Source organism: Gopherus evgoodei, chromosome 14 (genome assembly GCF_007399415.2).
Source record: "Gopherus evgoodei ecotype Sinaloan lineage chromosome 14, rGopEvg1_v1.p, whole genome shotgun sequence".
NCBI classification, from domain to species: Eukaryota; Metazoa; Chordata; order Testudines; family Testudinidae; genus Gopherus; species Gopherus evgoodei.
In genome coordinates, this window is record NC_044335.1 from 27,237,958 (window position 1) to 27,260,265 (window position 22,308).

Here is a 22,308-nt window from a genome sequence, read left to right on the forward strand (position 1 = left end):
TCTTCCCCAGCCATTCTATGGGGTATGAGGACTCTTGTACCAGGCCACTACTAAATGTTTTAGTGTACTGGCAACAGAGTGAAATTCAATAAAATCCTCACCTATGAAATGCTAGAAATTTCAGAGATTGGGAATCTAGCAAAATTGCACTTCTTAGCCAGCATCTTGGGAGCTACTTGATGAATGGGAAAAGCACTGCAGGCAATAAATCCTGAAAAGAAAGCACCTTAGGAGTCAAGTCCTTAAATTGGAGCTACTCTGAGCAGTATTTAAGCATCAACACACCTGTGATGTTGGTGCAATAAAAGACAGTAAATAGGCTCTTGTGTATGTGTGGCCAACTGGATGTAAATTTTATGGCAACAACAGGTAAATTAAAAAATGGAAGTTTTTATTTAATTAAATTTAAAAATTAATAATACAATAATACAGCTGATCCCCATAAGTTTGCGGACGATACCAAACTGGGAGGGATTGCAACTGCTCTGGAGGACAGGGTCAAAATTCAAAATGATCTGGACAAATTGGAGAAATGGTCTGAGGTAAACAGGATGAAGTTCAATAAAGATAAATGCAAAGTGCTCCACTTAGGAAGGAACAATCAGTTTCACACATACAGAATGGGAGGAGACTGTCTAGGAAGGAGTATGGCAGAAAGAGATCTAGGGGTCATAGTGGACCACAAGCTAAATATGAGTCAACAGTGTGATACTGCTGCAAAAAAAGCAAACATGATTCTGGGATGCATTAACAGGTGTGTTGTAAACAAGACACGAGAAGTCATTCTTCCCCTTTACTCTGAGCTGGTTAGGCCTCAACTGGAGTATTGTGTCCAGTTCTGGGCACCGCATTTCAAGAAAGATGTGGAGAAATTGGAGAGGGTCCAGAGAAGAGCAACAAGAATGATTAAAGGTCTTGAGAACATGACCTATGAAGGAAGGCTGAAGGAATTGGGTTTGTTTAGTTTGGAAAAGAGAAGACTGAGAGGGGACATGATAGCAGTTTTCAGGTATCTAAAAGGGTGTCATCAGGAGGAGGGAGAAAACTTTTTCACCTTAGCCTCCAATGATAGAACAAGAAGCAATGGGCTTAAACTGCAGCAAGGGAGATTTAGGTTGGACATTAGGAAAAAGTTCCTAACTGTCAGGGTAGTTAAACACTGGAATAGATTGCCTAGGGAAGTTGTGGAATCTCCATCGCTGGAGATATTTAAGAGTAGGTTAGATAAATGTCTATCAGGGATGGTCTAGACAGTATTTGGTCCTGCCATGAGGGCAGGGGACTGGACTCAATGACCTCTCGAGGTCCCTTCCAGTCCTAGAGTCTATGAGTCTATGTTATAGATGTTGTCATTAAATTCAATGTTATTAAGTCCCTAAATGTTTAATTTGCCACAGATTTTTTCAGACAGTGTATATCTGCATCACAGAAGTTGTCAGTTGTAACTGGGTATACAGTATTTGGGACTTTTAACATCTGAAGAATGAGTCAACTTGGTATTGGGGAATAAGTACAATAGCTTGATGTTTCTGCTGAAATTATCAGCAGTGAAATACTCGAGTTTGACATTTCCAATTCTGTCGTTTGATTTCAGAGTTTAAATGCAAGTATGATGAATGGGGCTGTTCACACTCCTCAGAGCTACTGTTTCAGGCTGCCTACAGATTAATGCCGGCAACACTTCATAAATTACACTGGTCACATTGGAAAGGTTTTCTCCACAATCATGAAGTTTAGACATGCAGTTCTAAAAAAAAAACAAAAAACGCTTACATTCAGAAGTACAATTCTCTGGCAAGGGGTTGATTCTCTGGCAAATTCTACAACTGAAGCCTACATAGGATCATGGTTACAGTGTTCACAGGACTTGGGCTATTTGGAATTAAGGATTTTAGGATGGCTTCTAGATCCTGATTAGCCCAAGCAATGACTGCTTTCCTCAAAATAACAATGTTAGCTCAGTACGACCTATATCGTACTACGTGATCACATCCTGATTTGAAGACAAAGGTTGCCAGATGAATAAAAGCTCAATAATTTGAGGGCATGTTACCAAAGAACAGAAATATCAACAAATTTAATTTCTTACTTGCATAACCTATGCCTAAAAACTAATCAAACTACACAGATAGTCTTACCGGGCAAAACACAGAAGCTATGGGTGTCTGCAGTACGTGAGATAAAACAGAACTAAATGGTACAATAGAACTGAACTCCTACCCAGGTGGAAGAGGACCTTGACTGACAGTACTGTGTGGCTGAGATGGAGGATTTACTGGCTGGACTTGTCTGGATACAGGAGGCGTGGTCAAAGCAGAAGCTGCAGGAACTGTTGTTCCAGCTGTTGCCCCCTCAGGGCTCTGTTCTGAAGGTGCATTTGGAGTTGTACTTGGTGAGGATCCTGCACTGGACTCATCATTTTCTATGGACATAGATGAAGGACCATTGACACAACCTATGAAATCAGAGAAAACAAAAATGGAAGAAAGGTTCTTAGTTGGTTTTCTCTTATTATTGTTTAAAACCCAAGAAATCTATTCTAGAAATTGTTAATCCACAAAAAACAAAGGCTAGTAAAATAGGTCTGTCAAAAAAAGGGTAGGTGTAAAACCACACATTTTACTTTACTGGAACTCATAGGCAGTTCTTTCCTACCTTGCAGAAATGCTACATTCCTCGTACTGCCATGAACTAGCAGATAGAAATGTAAAAGCTATGATGGAACATTCATTATCTTTAAAATAGCAAGTTGCCTACTTTCAATAAATATTGGAGATATGTAAATGAATCCTTTTTTATGTTGCTCAGTTAAACATTTTTTTAGTTTTTATTTTAATAATGAACTATGCCAATTTCCAAAAAAGCAAATTAGACGACATCTATCTGAAAAGAAATGTCACTCAAGAGAAAGAAAAAAAACACAATGGGTGGAAAACTTTAAAGGGAAGCATTTAAAATTCAATTTGATCAGCAGCAGCATATCATTATTTAGGAAAAAACAGAAAACAAAAATTGTGTTTGATTTGGCCAAGATAAGTAGGTTTGAAAAGTTGAGATGGACATTGCTGTATTTTTTTTTAAACAAACACTGCAATAATATTTTAACAATCATCTCAGCATTGTAAGAGATAAGAGAGCTGCATTGCCCATGTAGCTATATTAAAATATTATAAATGAGGGATGCAGTGTAGTTTAGTGATGAAAAAGAAGAACCCAAGTCCTGATTTAGTCTACTTCCTGAGCTCTGTGGGGGCCAGCATTTGCTATAGATGCTTTCCTGAGACTATTCCATGCTGCACCTGACTATTCAATCAAATACTATTCCCACTTCTCAGTGGGCTGCTGTGATGGCCTGGCCTTTGCTCTGATGAGGAAACTGACTCCCACAAATGTCCTTTAAGAAAAAGTCGTATTTTTTTCCTATAAATATGGTTTTCTAAGCACTCTATATCTGAATACAGATTGTGTAATACATCATATACATTTCATAGATACTACCCATACTTGTCCACAGCTCAAGATAATGTCTCCTAAGAAACTCTAGGAGGCCACTTAAACTTAATCAGAAAAGTCTGAATGTCATGGCCTTTTGTTAGCAACTGGCAGATGATAAAAAGTAACAAAAACATCTACTCTTATATTAAGGCAAAAAAAAATATTAAGAATTTGTCAGCCTTTTGCTATTACATGACAGTTTTTGACACTGTAGATGGCTGGATTTGTAACAAACACCCACTGTAATCTACCAGAGCCAATGCTGCTACCTACTCAGGAAGGCTGTTTTAGACACCAATCTTTCCAACGCTTACTACTTAGTGTAGTCATATCAAAGCCAATTGGACATGTCACGGTAGTAAGCACTATCCTTGGTAGTATTTGCATGATCAAGACCTTTGGGGGCTTTCTGCACTTCTGTTAGTGACTGCCATATAGCCACTGTTCTTTCACAGACATGAAATGAGAGATTTCTCAAGATAAAAACAGCAATTAAGAAAGAATGTACCAAGACAGGAAGCAAGATAATTTCTCTGTAGCAGAGCATTTCTAAAGAATTTGCTAAAAAAAATGGGATCAGTACATCTGAGGAAAAGATATTAGAAATGGCCATGACTGTTCAAATGGAATGTAACTTATAATTTTTAAATGGCTGTATGGCACTGGAATACATACCAGCTGCAGAAGAGGGTCTACGAGGAGTGGGTGGAGGTGGTCGGGAGGGCCTGGGAGGCCTAGCAGGTTTGAAGACTCCATTTGTGAGTAATGGAGAATCACTGCCATTAACAGTCCTGCTTTCACTGGATCCTGCATCCTCATAGTTTTCAAGGCCATTTGCATTAGCCCTTTATGTGAAAAAATAGAAACAAGAACCCTTAGGAATTTATAGAAGATATTACAACTGAAAAGTTAACTATTACGGCTTTAAATAGAGAAAATTCTGAAAATCTTATAGGTTATAAACATTATACAAAACAGATACTGTAGTTTTTGTACAATATCTTTACATATTTGTTATAGTAATAAACCTCTTCACAGAACAGACATACAACTATACAGATTTTAAGTTGGTTGCAATATATCTAACAGGAAGCATTCAGAGATGAGTTTAAACAGGTGAAGAAAAGCAAGAGGCCATGTTTGGAAGGATGGAACAGGAATACTGGAAAGAGCAGAAGAGATGGGGATTGGAAATCTGTATAAAATTCTCAGTTTGCTTTCAAAACTTATTTTTTAATCAAATGATTTTCATATCAGCACGAACGCATCTCATAAAAACCACAGATTTGTACTATGATACTGATGAGAGTTTTCAGCATAACCTTAATAAATAAAGTAATCCAACAGTAAAGGAAATACTTACGAATTAAATACGAGTTTACGTAAAGGGAAATGAATACATGGAAAGCACAATTTAGAGTTATTTTCAGTATTTGCATGTTACTTTTTTGTATCAGATATTAGAATTGCTGCCATGTAAACTAATCAGACCCTACATTTCTGAAAATAAAATTCTGTACAGGTACATTGTTCATTGATCACTGTGGATGGGTCAGAATAAGTTTGCAACTAGTGGTCCACTGTAAATCTCATCTAGGGAATCATAACCAAGTAACTCTGTAATAAACATACTATTTGTACACTTGGAATTTTTTTATTCAAAATAAGAAAGAGGCTAGGAATAGAAGTTGTATTTCACAAGATATGTGGAATCAAGCCCAATTACATATATGTTTGACCGAAATATACAGCACTACTTTTGCTCTGCCTCAGGGACAGTGCTCATGATAATTTAAGTTATTATGTCTTATTGCCCCCTAAGAATTTAAAAATAAGTGAAAATAAGATCATGTGGTAATCAACAGTGATTTGAAATTTACTAGAGTTAAAGCCTAGTTTTTGCTCACTCCCAGAACATCTTACTCGGGTTTTGAACATTAAGGTCAAGAGCATTATATTTTATCCTCTTGCATATATTATCAAAATCAGCCAGGGGGTGGGGAGATGATGTATATAAAAATGTTATTTGATATATAGGAACACCTACGCTACCCACACATTCTAGAATCGGTTCATTATATAAGCAACACATAACTTTCCCAAGATAAACTCTCACTGAGCATCATATAATTGTAGCGGATACGGAGATTGTATAAGTAATTTAGATGTTCATATACATACAGTATTTGAAAAAATAGCTCTTGGAGGACAGAGGTCCTTCTGTTTGGGGGTATACAGAACATATTGCCTCAGCAGCAGAGATGGCTTTCAACATGTGATAGGATGAAAAGTACCCTTGGTACCTAAGAATGAAAAAGTATCCTTTACGCATCTGACTGGTTCAAAATGCAGTAGCTTGCCTACTGAACACAGTCAAGTTCAAAGTTCCAGTTCTTTGTTTTCAGAGCCGATACAGAACTGGCCCCAGATGTTGAAAGAGATCATTTCAATAAGATCAAAGCATCCTACAAGAACTGTATTGTATTGGAACAATGGACACACTTATTTCAATTTAAGCTAAATCAAAAAGGAGCAGGATTAAACGAAACCAAAATAAACATTTTAAAACCAAATTAAGAATATCAGCACAGGTTTGCACTGATTTAAATAAACTGGTTTAGTTAAACCAGAGCAGGTCTGTGTACAGACATGGCCCAAGACCTGGGAGGAGCAAGAACTGACCAAATCGGTTACACAGGCACAGCCTTGTGATCTCACAACCATTAATCTCAGCAAGGTCTGGAATTCAGTCAGTCATTAAGTACTTATCAGTTTAACAGTACAAGGCAGCAGAAGGAAACCTGGTTTGGTGTTTGGGTTTTTTTTTTTGTTTTTTGGGGGGGGCACGGGGGTGGAAGGGCGCTGTGACTCAGGAACTTCTTGGTCAAATGAATCCAAATTTGAATAACTAATAAGAACGGCCATACTAGGTCAGACCAACGGTCCATCTAGCCCAGTATCCTGTCATCCGACAGTGTCCCATGCCAGGTGCCCCAGAGGGAACGAACAGAATAGGTAATCATCAAGTGATCCATCTTGTCGCCCATTCCCAGCTTCTGGAAAACCGAAGCTAGGGACACCATCCCTGCCCATCCTGGCTAATAGCCATTGATGGACCTATCCTCCATGAACTTATCTAGTTCTTTTTGAATCCTGTTATAGTCCTGGCCTTCACAACATCCTCTGGCAAGGAGTTCCACAGATTGACTGTGTGTTGTGTGAAAAAATATTTCCTTTTGTTTTAAACCGGCTGACTATTAATTTCATTTGGTGATCCCTAGTTCTTGTGTTATGAGGAGTAAAAAATAACACTTCCTTATTTACTTTCTCAATATCAGGCATGATTTTATAGACTTTTATCATATCCCCCATTAATCATCTCTTTTCCAAGCTGAAAAGACTAACGCTACCGCACCTCGGTTAGACAAACCAAATAGTAACTGTTAGGATTCTAGAGCATTTACAAGAGTAGAGCTTTAAAGCATGGATAATGGCAGAAATGGAAACTCTCTAGCCATTTTTCTGTATTGGTGAAAACAATATACAGAAAAAATACACTTTTTCTTAAATACCAGTCTCATTTTGGGTCTCCCAAAGCTTTTATGGATGACACGTACTACCCTGGGTGTAACTCAACACACTGAAACCATTTTGACCCATATCACATCAATGGTTTGATCTCTAGCTCTGTGCAGAAAAATCCCACATAGAATGGAAAATTTTAGAGTAATGGCTATTGGGGGTGGGGGGGATTTGTCTCTGCAACCCCTACCTCAAATGACCTCAAATCTGGACTACTAACCTTACCCTGCACTCTCCTGCAGTCCACTTAACTTCAAAGGAATCTGACTGAGCATACTGATTTTAGAGTACTTAGAGAGGTTGATCTTTAAACAAAAGTCATAATGCAAGCTTAAGTATAATGGTGATGCTGCACTGCTATAATAATCTAACAGCAGTACATGAACAACTCAGGCAAGAAATGAACTCCTACCTTGTGTCATTTCTTGCTCTGGAACCATCGTTCTGTGTGGGACCTTAAATACCAGAAAAAGAAAGAAACTTATTTAGTGTCGACTTCAAGGTAGAAAATAGACTTCAACGCTCAGATTCATTTCTAACGTTGAGGTTGATTGAAGAGCACCTCCCTATTTGTGAAAGCTTCTTTCACACAAATCTGCGTACCAGTCACATTTTAAGCTATTATTACTGAGGAGCCCAAGAAAAGAGCAGTAATGCATTCTTTCCCCTCAAAGGTGTAACAACACAGATTCTGAATATTATTCAGCTATTGTGTGATATTGCCAACCGCACAAGCTCATCAATCATGAGAAATCACTTTTGTTTCCGGTCCCCAAGACAGACTCAAGCAGCCTTCCACTGCCAAACTCCACCCTGTAGAGAGCTATTTTTAATGTTCTTCTCTCTCTGCTCTCCAGATGGCAGGATAAGACAGCAGAAAAAAAGCTGCAATTCTGGAATTTTTCCTTCCTCTGCTTCATGGATTCCTCCCTTGGTGATAACAGGTGTGGGGTTGTTTTTGCTAGGCCAGCTCTCTGGTACTCTCAAACTGGGCTCTTTCTCCATCGCTCTGTATGGTTATTCAGAGAGAACAGAGGAACCGTTGGTAGCTTTAGCAGCTGGCTACTCTCCAAGCAGACCAGCAGTTTCTTGTGGCCTTAAACAGAACTGTAGCATATCAGCCTAAACTCCAGAGTTCCTTGTAGCTCCTCATTCAACTGCCTTGTACAAATCTGACCTCAAAATACAGCACTTGTGGTACTGTGAGTTGGGGGATGTTTAGGCTGGATATTAGGAAAAACTTTTTCACTAGGAGAGTGGTGAAGCACTGGAATGGGTTACCTAGCGAGGTGGTGGAATCTCCATCCTTACAGGTTTTTAAGGTCAGGCTTGACAAAGCCCTGGCTGAAATGATTTAGTTGGGGATTGGTCCTGCTTTGAGCAGGGGGTTAGATTAGATGAGCTCCTGAGGTCCCTTCCAACTCTGAGATTCTATGAATTGCACATTAGTCTATGACTGGTTTCCACAGAGAAATATGAACCACATGCTCAGATATCACTATGATGGGAACAATATAAAAAAAAATCTAGGTAGAAATAAGCACATACGTAAGGTAATATATTAATTTAATCAGATCAATCAAACAAGCAATTGTAATTGCAAGAACGGAAAAACCATGACTTTATATATAGAATATTGCAAGTACTTCCCACAACTACATACATATCTATTCCCTTACAGTGTACAATAAGAATGTATTGGTTATTCCCCTCCCCCTCCCCTCAAAAAACAGCCCTTCATATTTTTGTTTTTATCTTGTTAGTTTCCAATAATATCTGTATTTAAACAAGTGCTTATTCCTTTACAGCCTGGCTCTTCCTATTTGATCCTGCAGTGAAGTTATAACACTGAATGTGTAACTTCTTAAGTCACCTGTAGGTCTATGGACTGGGAGATAAGCAGGAGGATGACTATTTTTCTTGCAGGATAAGTAGAGGGAAGAGCTTTTATTCAAGGAAAGATCCAAAATAATAGTGCATCTTGATGCCTGTGGGGAGCGGGTGGGAAGTCAAACCTGGGACCCGAGCCTCCACTGCCTGAGATAAAAGACCGGGGTCTGTTAGCTCAAAACCTTTAGTGCAAAAATCTATATGCATGGTCCAGCTATTAGAGGGGGACAGAGCACCACAGTCTGTAAACCTGGGTTACAACAGTAAGTAGAAGACAAAGATATATGCATTTTCATTTATAAAACATTTTTTTTTAAGTTAGAGGTCTTTAAAAAAATCTCAAAAAAAATCAATCAACAAAGTAAAGCACGTTAGATATTTGTTTCCTTCTTTCTCCTCCCAGCAAGCCTTTAAGAATAGGATAGCTGAAGTCTGCCAATAACATGAGGTGACTTTCTAAAACATTGAAAAGAATCCTTGATTTTATGCTTGACTTGTCTAAAAAGATTGAATAGTTAATGCATTGTCTCTATGAAGAATATCAAAACAAAGTTTGTTTACTCTAATTTGAAGAAAAAAGAAACCTAAATGAAAACTATAATGAAGATTCTCTATCAATGAATCCGCTTCAATTAATTCATTCACACATGACCAAGGCACAGCTGTGAAGAAGAGCACAAACGAGTAAGGAGCAATAACCAGAAGGAATAGCTGCCAAAAACAAGAAGGAAAATGAATGTCAACAGCATCTATTTTTAAAGGTATTTTTTGCTGAGTTATGAAAAGGCATGCATGAAATCTCAAGAAGTGTTGAGACCCATTGTTTCCTCTTGTCTTCACTGTTCTAAATCTAGGCTCTAACTTTTCTTAGGAAAGCAGAAATCTCTTTCAGAATTGAGAACTCAGTATTAGTCTCATTACTTTGGTAGAATGAGCCAGCTAAGTCTTAGTTTTATATAGCCCTATATAAAGAGTTTAGCGCCACCAAGTTAATCAAGGCGGACTTGACATTAGAAGACTGTTTTGGCAGATCAACTCCAACGCTATGGTACAGATAATGTTTGTACAGTGAAGACCTAACTCTGATAAAGGACTCAAGTGGCATCATGGGCTTCATGTTTACTTACTGTAACAAACATGCTCCACTTAAAAAGTATAATAATTTTTATTTTTTTTTTGACTGCTAGCCCTGCAAACTGAGCCTGGGCTATCCAGCTTATATAGCAATAATATTTAACACTTGTGCATCCGACGAAGTGGGTATTCACCCACGAAAGTTCATGCTCCAATACATCTTAGTCTATAAGGTGCCACAGGACTTTGCTCATTTTACTACTGACATTGGTGTAACTGTTTGGAACTTTACAGTTCCACTGATGACGCATAAGATGGAAGAGATTCCAGCTCATTTAATCGTAGCTTTACAGGTTCTGTAGGATTAAAGGAGTAAAAAAAAATAAAAATAGAGAATTTATTTCATCACAAAAGTGAGACAATTTGAATCTAAATACACACAGGAAGTAGATCTGCAGAGTAAGGTGGTGTCATTTTAGGGCAGACCCACATTTTGAAAAAGCATAAAAAATTCTGCTAACCTCCAACTCTTAAAACAACATATTATGAATATTGCTACACTGATTTCACAATTCAAGCCTCTAGATTATGTTCTGGTAGAAAGTGCATACTTGAAAGTGCTCATCTGAATACAGGAATATGCTGTTAGTTCAAAGAACAGAGTTTAAAAAGTCATAGTTAATTCAGTTAAACTGCAGATTGTTATCAGATGCTGAGGGCAGAGTCCATCTGAAGTCTCTATGCAGTAGATAGCAGCTCCAACTCAAAGTACTGTGTCAGCTGCTCATTCTTTGAGATCCATAAAAAAAAAGGGGGGGGGGAAGAGAACCATAGGGAAAGACAGACATGGATAAAATACAGTTAAATGACAAGAATGAATGTTCAATAAACATTGAACAGGATGAAGTTCAATAAAGATAAATGCAAAGTGCTCCACTTAGGAAGGAACAATCAGTTTCACACATACAGAATGGGAAGAGACTGTCTAGGAAGAAGTATGGCAGAAAGAGATCTAGGGGTCATAGTAGACCACAAGCTTAATATGAGTCAACAGTGTGATACTGTTGCAAAAAAAGCAAACGTGATTCTGGGATGCATTAACAGGTGTGTTGTAAACAAGACACGAGAAGTCATTTTTCCACTTTACTCTGCGCTGGTCAGGCCTCAGCTGGAGTACTGTGTCCAGTTCTGGGCACCGCATTTCAAGAAAGATGTGGAGAAATTGGAGAGGGTCCAGAGAAGAGCAACGAGAATGATTAAAGGTCTTGAGAACATGACCTATGAAGGAAGGCTGAAGGAATTGGGTTTGTTTAGTTTGGAAAAGAGAAGACTGAGAGGGGACATGATAGCAGTTTTCAGGTATCTAAAAGGGTGTCATCAGGAGGAGGGAGGAAACTTGTTCACCTTAGCCTCCAATGATAGAACAAGAAGCAATGGGCTTAAACTGCAGCAAGGGAGATTTAGGTTGGACATTAGGAAAAAGTTTCTAACTGTCAGGGTAGTTAAACACTGGAATAGATTGCCTAGGGAAGTTGTGGAATCTCCATCGCTGGAGATATTTAAGAGTAGGTTAGATAAATGGCTATTAGGGATGGTCTAGACAATATCTGGTCCTGCCATGAGGGCAGGGGACTGGACTCGATGACCTCTCGAGGTCCCTTCCAGTCCTAGAATCTATGAATCTATGAATAAGAAGAGAGCAACTCCAGACACCCAAACAGCTGATTTTATAATCTACACATAAATAAAAAGCCTTGGGAGGAAATAAGAAACCCAGAGTGCCTAAATGGTTAGTTCCTAGGGAAAAAACCATTTCATTTATTGATATTCTATAAACATGCAGACACTAGCTGCATAATAAAATAACTAGTACACTTGGCTATGAGCCTGTAATAATCTGTTCAGCTTTAAAAAATGGAACAACAAAGAATTCAGAAAACTGTGAATGAAACAGATGACACAGAAAGGAAAGTCAGACTGAACATTGGAATGAATCTTGAAATAAAATATTTTGAAGTCCTATCACTCCATTTATTTTATGGATCACAAATTCAAACTTCAAAAGAAACAGAAAGGTTAATGGAAGAGTTCAGTCTTTACAAGAGTGCAATATAAGTGCTGTAAGTAATTATTATAAATAAATTGTACTATCTGCCAGAAAACAGCTTTAGATAAGCAGAGATTACATACCCTATTTACTTGAACAAACACTCACTTCTTATACTTGTGGCATCACCATTAGTTAGGAGCTCAGGATCTACCTGCATCCCATCCAGACAAACAGACAAGTCTCCTATCACCTCTGCTGGTTCTCGGTCACCGACAAGCTGCAATGTCACAACCACCTGCTCCACTAGAACAGAACGTAAAGAAAATTAGAAGCTCTCCTTTATGTTAACATATTATTACATTTTATTAAAGAAATTATCATAAATCTACAGGAAATAAATAGAATAGCTCTGAATCCCAATAGGAATAATGTTAATAATATTTATGCTTCTTGTAAATCGTCCTCCCAAACCTCCTGTAAATAGGTATTATTCCCTTAAAGATAGGAGACTGAAGCAGAACAGTGAAGTGGCTTGAACACAGAGAGAACCAGTATTAGAACTGGGGTCAGGATTCTGGAGTTTCTGGCTGTTTTGTGTTTAGACTACTGGACCACACCTCTCAAACAACTTCTAGAGCTGACCTCCAAAACACCTTTAAGAACCAGAATTCATAATATTCCTCATGAAGTGCATATACAAGTTTTATATACAGACAAGAATATTTATCCAGTCATTGAAAAAAATTATATTTAAAAACATTGAGCTTTTCTCTCTTGCATCTACAGAAGGAAGGGAATTTACTTTTACAGGCTAAGCCACTACATCTAGTCACAATGGAACACAGTTTCAGAAAAATATCTTTGCAATATCACAACAGAATATCTGATGTTACATATAGCAAGAGTACCTAGATTAAGTTTCTTCCAACTTTAGCACTGTTTCATGGGTACCAATAAGTCCTGCAATTACAGTACAGACAGTTGAAAGAACCAAAACAAACTATTCTCTGGAAGGCCAGAACAAAATGGAGCCAATGCAAAGGTATGTGCAATAGTAATGTGGATTCTCTGAGGAGGGTTTCTGTAACACAGTACTCAATGTGCTTCTCTTTCCAAACAATGTGGAAGGTGCACATATTCAGCTACATAAGAAATTTGAGTCTTGTGAAATGATACAGCATCTCATCAATTTAAGCAAGCAAGCAAGCAAAAACACCTTTCATATGCATGTGTGTGTGTCTGGTGCCAGGAACACGACTCAGACAGTGTTTAACTTTAAAATAATTATCTTCTGTGGTTTTTTTTTTTTTTAAGTCATCTAATCTTCAGTTTGATTTTTCAGTCCCACATTCCACTTCTTACTCCACACCAGTGAAGTGTAAAAAACGATGTTTGTAATATCACTATAAAAACAGTGTATTATAAAGTAAGACTACACTGCATGATCAGCCAGAATGAAATAAACTGCAAGAGAAAGCTCTTAAATACCATCAGTAGACACAAAAGAGCAATTATACTTTAGATATATTCTTTAAATCACCACATTATTGACAAGGGTTAAACATAGCACCTTGAACTACCACATAATGGAAGTATGGCAAATTTCATATAAACAAGGTAAACTTTTTTAGTTACATACTTACGTTTCATATTGTTTGATTTCAGTGTCTCATGAACCTCCAGAGTAGCACTACCCAGTAGAATATCAGACTTCAACGTCTGATGGCTCCAGACTCGAAAGTTTAATTTACTGACAGGAGTGACAATTCTGTTGGGAAAAAAACCGTACAGAGAGCAGGACAATAGTGAACACTGGGGGGTAAAGCATCACAACCAGACTGTGATACACATCAGCCTTCATTTAAAAAACAAAGCTTATTGAAAATAAAAATGATATTATTTAATTGACACACCAAACTTCAAAGATTTTTTAAAATTATAACAGCTTAAAATGCATTAATTTTCTTGTTATGTGGATGATGGGAAAGCAAGATACCAAAGAGAAAGAGAAGTCAAAATGGTTACTAAAACTGTTCATGCTTGGGTCAGAAAGTGGAGATGGTATGCCCCCTATGCTCAGAAACAATCAACTTAATCATACTTGTGTGAAAATTGACTATTAACTATTACAATTAACACCTAAAATTGCTATAACCAAAATTTAAGAGAAAAATATTTTTTATTCCACTTTTTTTTTTTTTAAACTTTATGTAGGTTCAGTTTTAATGTTTACCTTGCACGGTCCTGTGTGAACTTTTCATATAGCAAGAGGGGAGAGAATATTTTTTCAGAGAACAAAGCCACTGTAAAACACTAACATTGGCAAGGGGCCTGCAAGAGAAGGTTAGTACTCAAAACTACTTTTAATATTTTGAAAAGTTGACTAGATTTCAAGTGATTATGTCCCAATGTGCACTTCTGTGAAAATGCAAAGGTCTAAATTATCACATATTTAGTCCACATTGCTGTGATGAAAGTGAAAGGAACTGGGACTCTATGAAAAGTGGTTGCCATAAACTGATATAGTATTTTGCACTACCATGCTTTTGACTACAAAATGAAATAAAGTTACCAGGAGAATCCCTTTCTGAGTAATAGTAGGAACCTTCATGAACAGGGTCTTCTTCTCTTTGATATGACAGTGATATACACTTAACCCTAAATTCACTCTCCCAAAATTCCCAGAAGTGGAGTGAGTGTATTGCTTTTACAGCATTCTAAGCTCTTGCTGGCCTTGGGGTATGGATCTCAAGCCTAGTTCCTAAGTAATTCCCACTGTAGAATACAAATGGTCACTACAGCATCTGCCACAATGTCTAAAGCAATCTGAAAGCAATCATAGAATGTAGTGAGCAATTTGCCTGTTCACTCTCACCTGTTCCCCTCTCCCTCCCCAAAAGACTGTTTAGAGCAAAACAAAGGAAATCCACTTTTTAAAGCATACACAAAAACTGAATAAATCCAGTGGTTCATGAAAAGTGCTACATTAATAACCCTGGAGACAAAAAAGTTTACCACAGAAAAGATGCAGCACCAACAGTGGCAATGCAAGTTTTTCTCACAATGTGCTGCCAATAGGAAAATTTATCTGTGCCTTACCAAATATTTCCTTTCTTGGAGTAATGAGGTCCACAGAGCCATGACATTTGGGGCCTCCACTCTATGTAGCCCCGGAGGCAGAACAAACCTCTCAATCAATGACAGGGGAGATGTGACTCTACCTCTGTGAAACTGCCAGCTCAGACACTTCTATAAGCCTAGGAAATGTCTAAACATTCTATATCAGAAAGGAAAATTAAGTATTAAGATTAAATAGAACAATCTTCCCACAGATCAATGAATAACAAAGTTGAGTGCCAATTAATAATCCCATGTCTTTCCTCAATTTACTGCTCAGTCAGGGTGGGTTTAATCTGTGGACCTCATTATTTTAAGAAAGGAAATGTTCAGATAAGGCATGGATACATTTTTCTATTCTTATCTGTAGTGAAATGACACTGGGATTTTCATAGCATCCACTCAAGCTGAGGAGGGAGGAATGATAGACACATGTTACAGGTATGTATTTAAAATATATCAGTTATGTGATGTCAAAGAGGGTAACTCTTTCCTAACTGTCACTGGGATATTACAGCAAGGAGCATCCGTCAACCAAAAGCAGCATCAGATGACTGGATTTCCAGCTTGTAGAATTTGGAGAAGGTATGAACAGATGAGCAGCTGGTTGCTTTACAGATTTCCTCGTATGAGGCATATGATCTTTTTGACCATAAGCTTGCCATAGCTATGAGGGAGTGAGCTCTGATTTTGGAAGATGGAGTTACGCTTTTTCCTCTGCATGCTTCTGATATACAATAGTTTAGCCACCTGGAAATGGAAGATTTTGAAGCCTTCTTTCCCTTTTGACACTGAATGATAAAGCAATACACAAAAGCATTTGCCTTACTGAGCTGTGCAGTGGATATGTTACTTGGAACACCCATAGAGTTCTCAAAGTATACCACAAGTATCAGAGGGGCTGTGTTAGTCTGGATCTGTAAAAGCAGCAAAGAATCTATGGCACCTTATAGACTAACAGACATTTTGGAGCATGAGCACGATTTCGTGGGTGAATACCCACTTCGTCGGATGCATCCGACGAAGTGGGTATTCACCCATGAAAGCTCATGCTCCAATACGTCTGTTAGTCCATAAGGTGCCACAGGATTCTTTGCTGCTTTTAAAGTATATCACAGTTTCTCTTTGGGGTGAGATGGAGCTGTGCAAAAGGAAGGAAGGAATGACAATTTCTTGTGTTTTATGACCCTGGAATCACTCTTTGGAAATAAAGGGCAGAGTCAGTTCTGAGTACTACTTTATCTTTATGGAAGGCGCAGCATTGAGATTCCAGGAAAAGAACTCCCAACTCAGGCACCCCATGAACTGACATGGATGCTATCAAAAAGGCTACCTTAATGGCTAGAAAGTAATGACACCCATTCCTGAGTGGCTCAAATGGAAGGTCTCAATTGGCACTGAGAACCAGGTTAAAAGCCCATGAAATAACTCTGTGCTCCTCTTCAAGAGGCTGTAGAAGAGATGCTGTTCTCAAATAAAAAAAAATAAAAAAATAAAATAAGTCTTGGCACCTGGGTAAGATGAAATCTACTACCTGCCTACTGCACTAAGGATGCTAGACAAAGCAGCACCTTGAGGTTTGAAATTCAGAACTGCAAGGCCTAATCTAAGTCCATCCTGAAGAGAATCGATGGAGACACGTCATATAGGGGTGAGACCCTTGTCCTGGCAGCAAGGGATAGAGCTCAACCACGCTCTTGAATTCATTGAGTTAGATTTCTTTCTGGAAAATAAAAGTGTGCATATTACCTGTCATGAACAACCTTCTTGACTTAAGACTCTTCATTCAAGAGCGATGCAGTTAGGCTTAGACGGTCTGGATTCAAATACATGATTGGCCCTTGTAATATCAGATCCCATCCAGATGGAAAGAGTATGGGAGGTTTTTGTGTCATGCTGAGGAGGTCTGAGAACCAAAACCTCCTTGCCCCATACAGGGCTATCAGAACTCCAGTGCTGCAACTCACAGAAATGCTACAGACGATCAGGAGAGGGGAGGGGAGGCCAGGCCAAGAAGAGAAGACACAGAAACTTTGTGATTTAAGTGGGAGGTAAACAAATTTGTTGCTAGAAGATCAAATTCTTTCACCAGGAGATTAAATGCCTCTGGGTATACATCCAATTCTACATTATCTCATTTTTGCGTGCTGAGCCAGTTGGCTATGATTCTTTTTCCCTTGGATAAGAAAGGAGTGAATTGGTTGCAGATTCTCTCCTTTTCAAGTTATCAAGAGATAAGCTTCTCTTTGACCAGCAGTAGTCCTTGTTCTGCTATAACTGTTGATGTATGAATGGCTGACGTGTTGCCTGTTATGATGAGCACAGGAGGGAGTCCAGATATGGGAGCAGATTTGACACCATATTGGATAGCCATGAGCTTTCACCAGTTTATAATGTGCTCATTCTTTTACTTGGACCACGTTTCTTGATCTCACATGAGCACTCCATCTCTGCAGGCCTGCACAGTGGTGGTAACTTTCCAATGGGGAAGCCCAACTTTAATTTGTTTGGACTCATTCACCACTTGAATTACCTGCAAATGCAGCTGGGGAGAGATACCCATCTCTCAGTGAAGGTAAGAGAGAGTTCAGGGAGGTATAAGAGGAAGCCCTGTAGTGGCCTCATGTGAGCACTGGCCCTCTAAGAATGTCTTTTCAAGAAACCATTGAAGTGTATGAATGGATACATCCCTTAAGCAGTTGATGGTTTTGATAATACTCCTTAGCTTCTCCCATATTTCCTGCAACAAAAAACTTTGTGGAGGACATTGTCTGTCTCCACTCTATGACGGGGAATCTGCTGAGACTAATGTTAACTGACTCAGTCTGCAGCACCCTTATTGTCAGGGTGGTGCTATCCATAACCCTAGTTTTGGATAAGGCTCAGATAAGAAATTTGTCCAGGAAGAGGAAGACATGGATCCTCTCCCGCCTGAGAGCAGCTATTAACACTACTACACTTTTTGTTGCTAAACCAAAGGACAAGCACCTGTACTGGTAGTACTGTGCTTCAAAAACAAAACATAGGTGCCTATGTGAAACGGTAATTGAGCTATGAGATAGGCATTCTTCATGAAGTTCCTTTTGCTGATGATGGTCAATACGGATTTCAAGCTCTCCATATTGAATTTTGATTTCTTACTTGATCTATTGAGATATTTAGGGTCAAAAACTGTTCTGTGGCCTTCTGAAATTTTTTAGTTTTGGGGAGATGGGGAAGGAGACTAGGCTCAGTTTGGAATAAAGGCCTTGTTTCCTCTGTAGAGGGCCTGATTCTATTAATTCCATTCATAGGATAATAAGGAAGGTTATCTGCATGCCCCTACTCCTTCCTGTAACTCGGGGAGAAGCCCTTAGGCCATGTGATTTTTTTTTTCTTCTTTTTAGGTTGAGAGGGGCCATACTTGAATACTGTCCAGCAACGTTATATTTATGTATTTAATATTGTTGACCTAATGTCCCCTGATTGTCTCAGTCCCCTATTTCAATTATGAAAACTATGCCTGCCTTTACTTGGCTACCTGTGAAGGTCGATACAGTTAGGTGGCTACTCTTTCAGATAAAAATCTCTCCCAGTTAGAAACTATGAGTCCCTGACCACCAGAAAAATAGGTACATTTATCTCAAGTAGCGATACCAGCATAAATTTTGATAAGTGCACGCTAAGGAAAAGACGGTTACTCACCTTTGTAACTGTTGTTCTTCGAGATGTGTTGCTCATATCCATTCCAGTTAGGTGTGCGCGCCGCGCGTGCACGTCTGCCGGAAACTTTTTACCCTAGCAACTCCAGTGGGCCGGCAGGTCGCCCCCTAGAGTGGCGCCACTATGGCACTAGATTTATACCCCTGCCGGCCCGCCCGCTCCTCAGTTCCTTCTTGCCGGCGACTCCGACAGTGGGGAAGGAGGGCGGGTGTGGAATGGATATGAGCAACAAATCTCGAAGAACAACAGTTACAAAGGTGAGTAACCGTCTTTTCTTCTTCGAGTGCTTGCTCATATCCATTCCAGTTAGGTGATTCCCAAGCCTTACCTAGGCGGTGGGATCGGAGTGAGAGGTTGCGGCCTGGAGCACTGCAGATCCAAAAGCAGCATCATCTCTGGACTGCTGGACCAGGGCATAATGCGAAGCAAATGTATGAACGGATGACCAGGTCGCTGCCCTACAGATTTCTTGAATGGGCACTTGGGTGAGGAAGGCCAGCGAGGATGCCTGTGCTCTGGTAGAGTGAGCAGTCACTCGGCCCGACGGGAGTTGGGCCAAGTCGTAGCAGGTCCTGATGCAGGACGTAACCCATGATGATAACCTCTGAGAGGAGATCGGTATCCCTTTGACCCTGTCTGCCACTGCCACGAATAACTGAGGGGACCTACGGAAGGGTTTTGTCCTGTCCATGTAAAAGGCTAGTGCCCATCGGACATCTAGCAAGTGAAGCTGCTGCTCCCTGCGGGACAAATGGGGCTTAGGGAAGAAAACTGGGAGGAAAATCTCTTGGTTGACATGGAAAGCTGAGACCACCTTAGGAAGGAAAGCAGGGTGCGGCCTCAGCTGTACCTTATCCTTGTGGAAGACCGTATACGGCGGGTCCACCATGAGGGCCCGCAGCTCTGACACCCTTCTAGCTGAGGTAATGGCCACAAGGAAGGCGGTTTTCCATGAGAGGTAAAGCAGGGAGCAGGTAGCTAAGGGCTCGAAAGGAGGGATCATGAGTCGGGACAGGACCAGGTTGAGGTCCCATGAGGGGGCCGGAGGGCGAATTTGGGGATAGAGCCTCTCCAGCCTCTTCAGGAATCTCGCCACCATGGGGTGAGAGAAAACAGAACAGCCGTCCACGCCAGGATGAAAAGCGGAGATGGCAGCGAGGTGAACTCGTAGGGACGACAACGACAACCCCTGGGTCTTAAGGGACCAGACGTAGTCCAAAAGAGTGGAGACGGGAACCTCCATAGGACGAAGAGCTTTCTCTACACACCAGCAGGAGAAGCGCTTCCACTTGGCTGTGTAAGTCGCTCTGGTGGAAGGCTTTCTGCTGCCTAAGAGAACCTCGCGGACCGGGGTGGAGCACCGCAGCTCAGAGTCAGTCAACCATGGAGGAGCCACGCCGTGAGGTGAAGCGACGGAAGGTCCGGATGACGGAGCCTGCCGCGGTCCTGCGTGATGAGATCCCGATGAAGAGGCCGGGTAACGGGGTTGGTCACTGAGAGGTCCAACAACACGGGGTACCAGTGCTGCCTGGCCCATGCCGGGGCTATTAGAATCAATCGGGCTTTGCCCTGCGCACCTTGATTAGAACTCTGTGAATCAGGGGAATCGGCGGGAAAGCGTAATGGAGGTGTGTTGTCCAAGGGATCAGGAATGCATCCGCGAGAGACCCGGGCTCCCAACCCTGGAAGGAGCAGAATGTTCGACACTTCCTGTTCACCCGGGATGCGAAGAGGTCTATCCGGGGACGACTCCACCTCTGGAAGAGTGAGAGGGCGACGTCCGGACGGAGGGACCACTCGTGTGAGAGGAAGGATCTGCTCAGCCGATCCGCGAGGGTATTCCGCACTCCGGGAAGGTAGGAGGCGGACAGGTGAATAGAATGGGCCATGCAGAACTCCCAGAGACGTATTGCCTCCAGGCAGAGGGGAGAGGACCTGGTGCCGCCCTGCTTGTTGATGTAGAACATGGTCGTCGTGTTGTCGGTGAATACCGCAACACAACGACCGTGGAGGAGATGGACAAATGCTTGACAAGCAAGGCGGACAGCTCTCAACTCCCTTACATTGATGTGGAGGTTGATCTCTGTCGGGGTCCACAAGCCCTGAGTCCTCTGGGTGCCGCAGTGAGCTCCCCAGCCCAGGTCGGAAGCGTCTGTGGTTAGGGATGCGGAAGGCTGGGGAGGATGGAACGGGAGCCCCGCACACACCACGGATTGGTCCAGCCACCAGTGTAGAGAGTCCAGCACCGCCTGAGGGATGGTGACAACTGAATCCAAGGACCGTTTCGTTGGTCGATACTGAGCAATCAGCCATGTTTGAAGAGGCCGCATGCGGAGACGGGCGTACGCCGTTACAAACGTACAGGCCGCCATGTGGCCTAATAGGGCCAGACACGTTCGGATTGAGGTCAGCGGGGCCGCTTGCAACCTGAGAATAATGTCTGACAATGCCCGGAACCTGGGCGGGGGTAGCAAGGCCCTGACGAGGGTAGAGTCTAGAACAGCTCCGATAAACTCTATCCGCTGCGTGGGGAGTAGAGTGGACTTGTGGGTATTGATTATGAGGCCTAAAGCTGCAAAAAGGGAGCTGATTCTGGTGACATGATCCCTGATCTGTTGCTCTGACGTACCCCTGATCAGCCAGTCGTCCAGGTAGGGGAAGACGTGGACATGGCATCGTCTGAGGTGAGCGACGACTACTGTCATACATTTTGTAAATACTCGTGGGGCCGTAGAGAGGCCAAATGGGAGGACCGCAAACTGATAGTGCTGGCGGTCGGCCACAAAGCGGAGGAAACGCCTGTGATGGGGGGCGATAGCAATGTGGAAATAGGCGTCCTGCATATCGAGGGCGGCGTACCAGTCTCCGGGATGGGATGATAGTTCCGAGGGACACCATGCGGAACTTCAACTTCACGATGTACTTGTTGAGTTCCCGCAGGTCGAGGATGGGCCTGAGACCGCCCTTGGATTTGGGGATCAGGAAATAGCGGGAGTAAAACCCTTTGCCCTTCTCGTTCTCCGGAACCACCTCTATGGCTCCTTTGGTCAGGAGCGTGTGCACCTCCTGACGGAGGAATTGCTCGTGAGAGGGGTCCCTGAAGAGGGACGGGGTGGGAGGGTGGGGGTGAAGAAAACTGTAGGCGATAACCGTCCTGTATGGTGCGTAGGACCCAGCGGTCCGATGTTATTTGGGACCACGCCGGGAGAAAAGAGGAAAGGTGGTTAGAAAACGGCAGGAAAGGATCCGTAGGGGAGGCTGGTACTGCGCCCTCGGGCGCACCTTCAAAATGAGGGCTTAGGCCCTGGGGGGGCCTAAGCGGGACCCTGATTTTGTCCCGCCTGACCTCCCGACTGCCTGCGGCGGTTGTTCCTGCCCCGGCGTCACGAGGGGTCCTG

At 41.4% G+C, this 22,308-nt stretch overlaps 1 protein-coding gene across 2 annotated transcripts in view; it reads right to left on the reverse strand.

The window, feature by feature from the left end:
• ITCH (itchy E3 ubiquitin protein ligase) overlaps nucleotides 1-22,308 on the reverse strand; it is a 119,735-nt gene that overhangs the window by 45,228 nt on the left and 52,199 nt on the right. For both annotated transcript variants that reach the window (XM_030533805.1, XM_030533806.1), the window contains 5 exons: nucleotides 13,735-13,859; nucleotides 12,257-12,394; nucleotides 7,490-7,532; nucleotides 4,171-4,340; nucleotides 2,221-2,455 (listed from right to left, as the gene is read on the reverse strand). In XM_030533805.1, coding sequence (XP_030389665.1) covers nucleotides 2,221-2,455; nucleotides 4,171-4,340; nucleotides 7,490-7,532; nucleotides 12,257-12,394; nucleotides 13,735-13,859 — 711 coding nt within the window. The remainder of the gene's footprint in view (nucleotides 1-2,220; nucleotides 2,456-4,170; nucleotides 4,341-7,489; nucleotides 7,533-12,256; nucleotides 12,395-13,734; nucleotides 13,860-22,308) is intronic.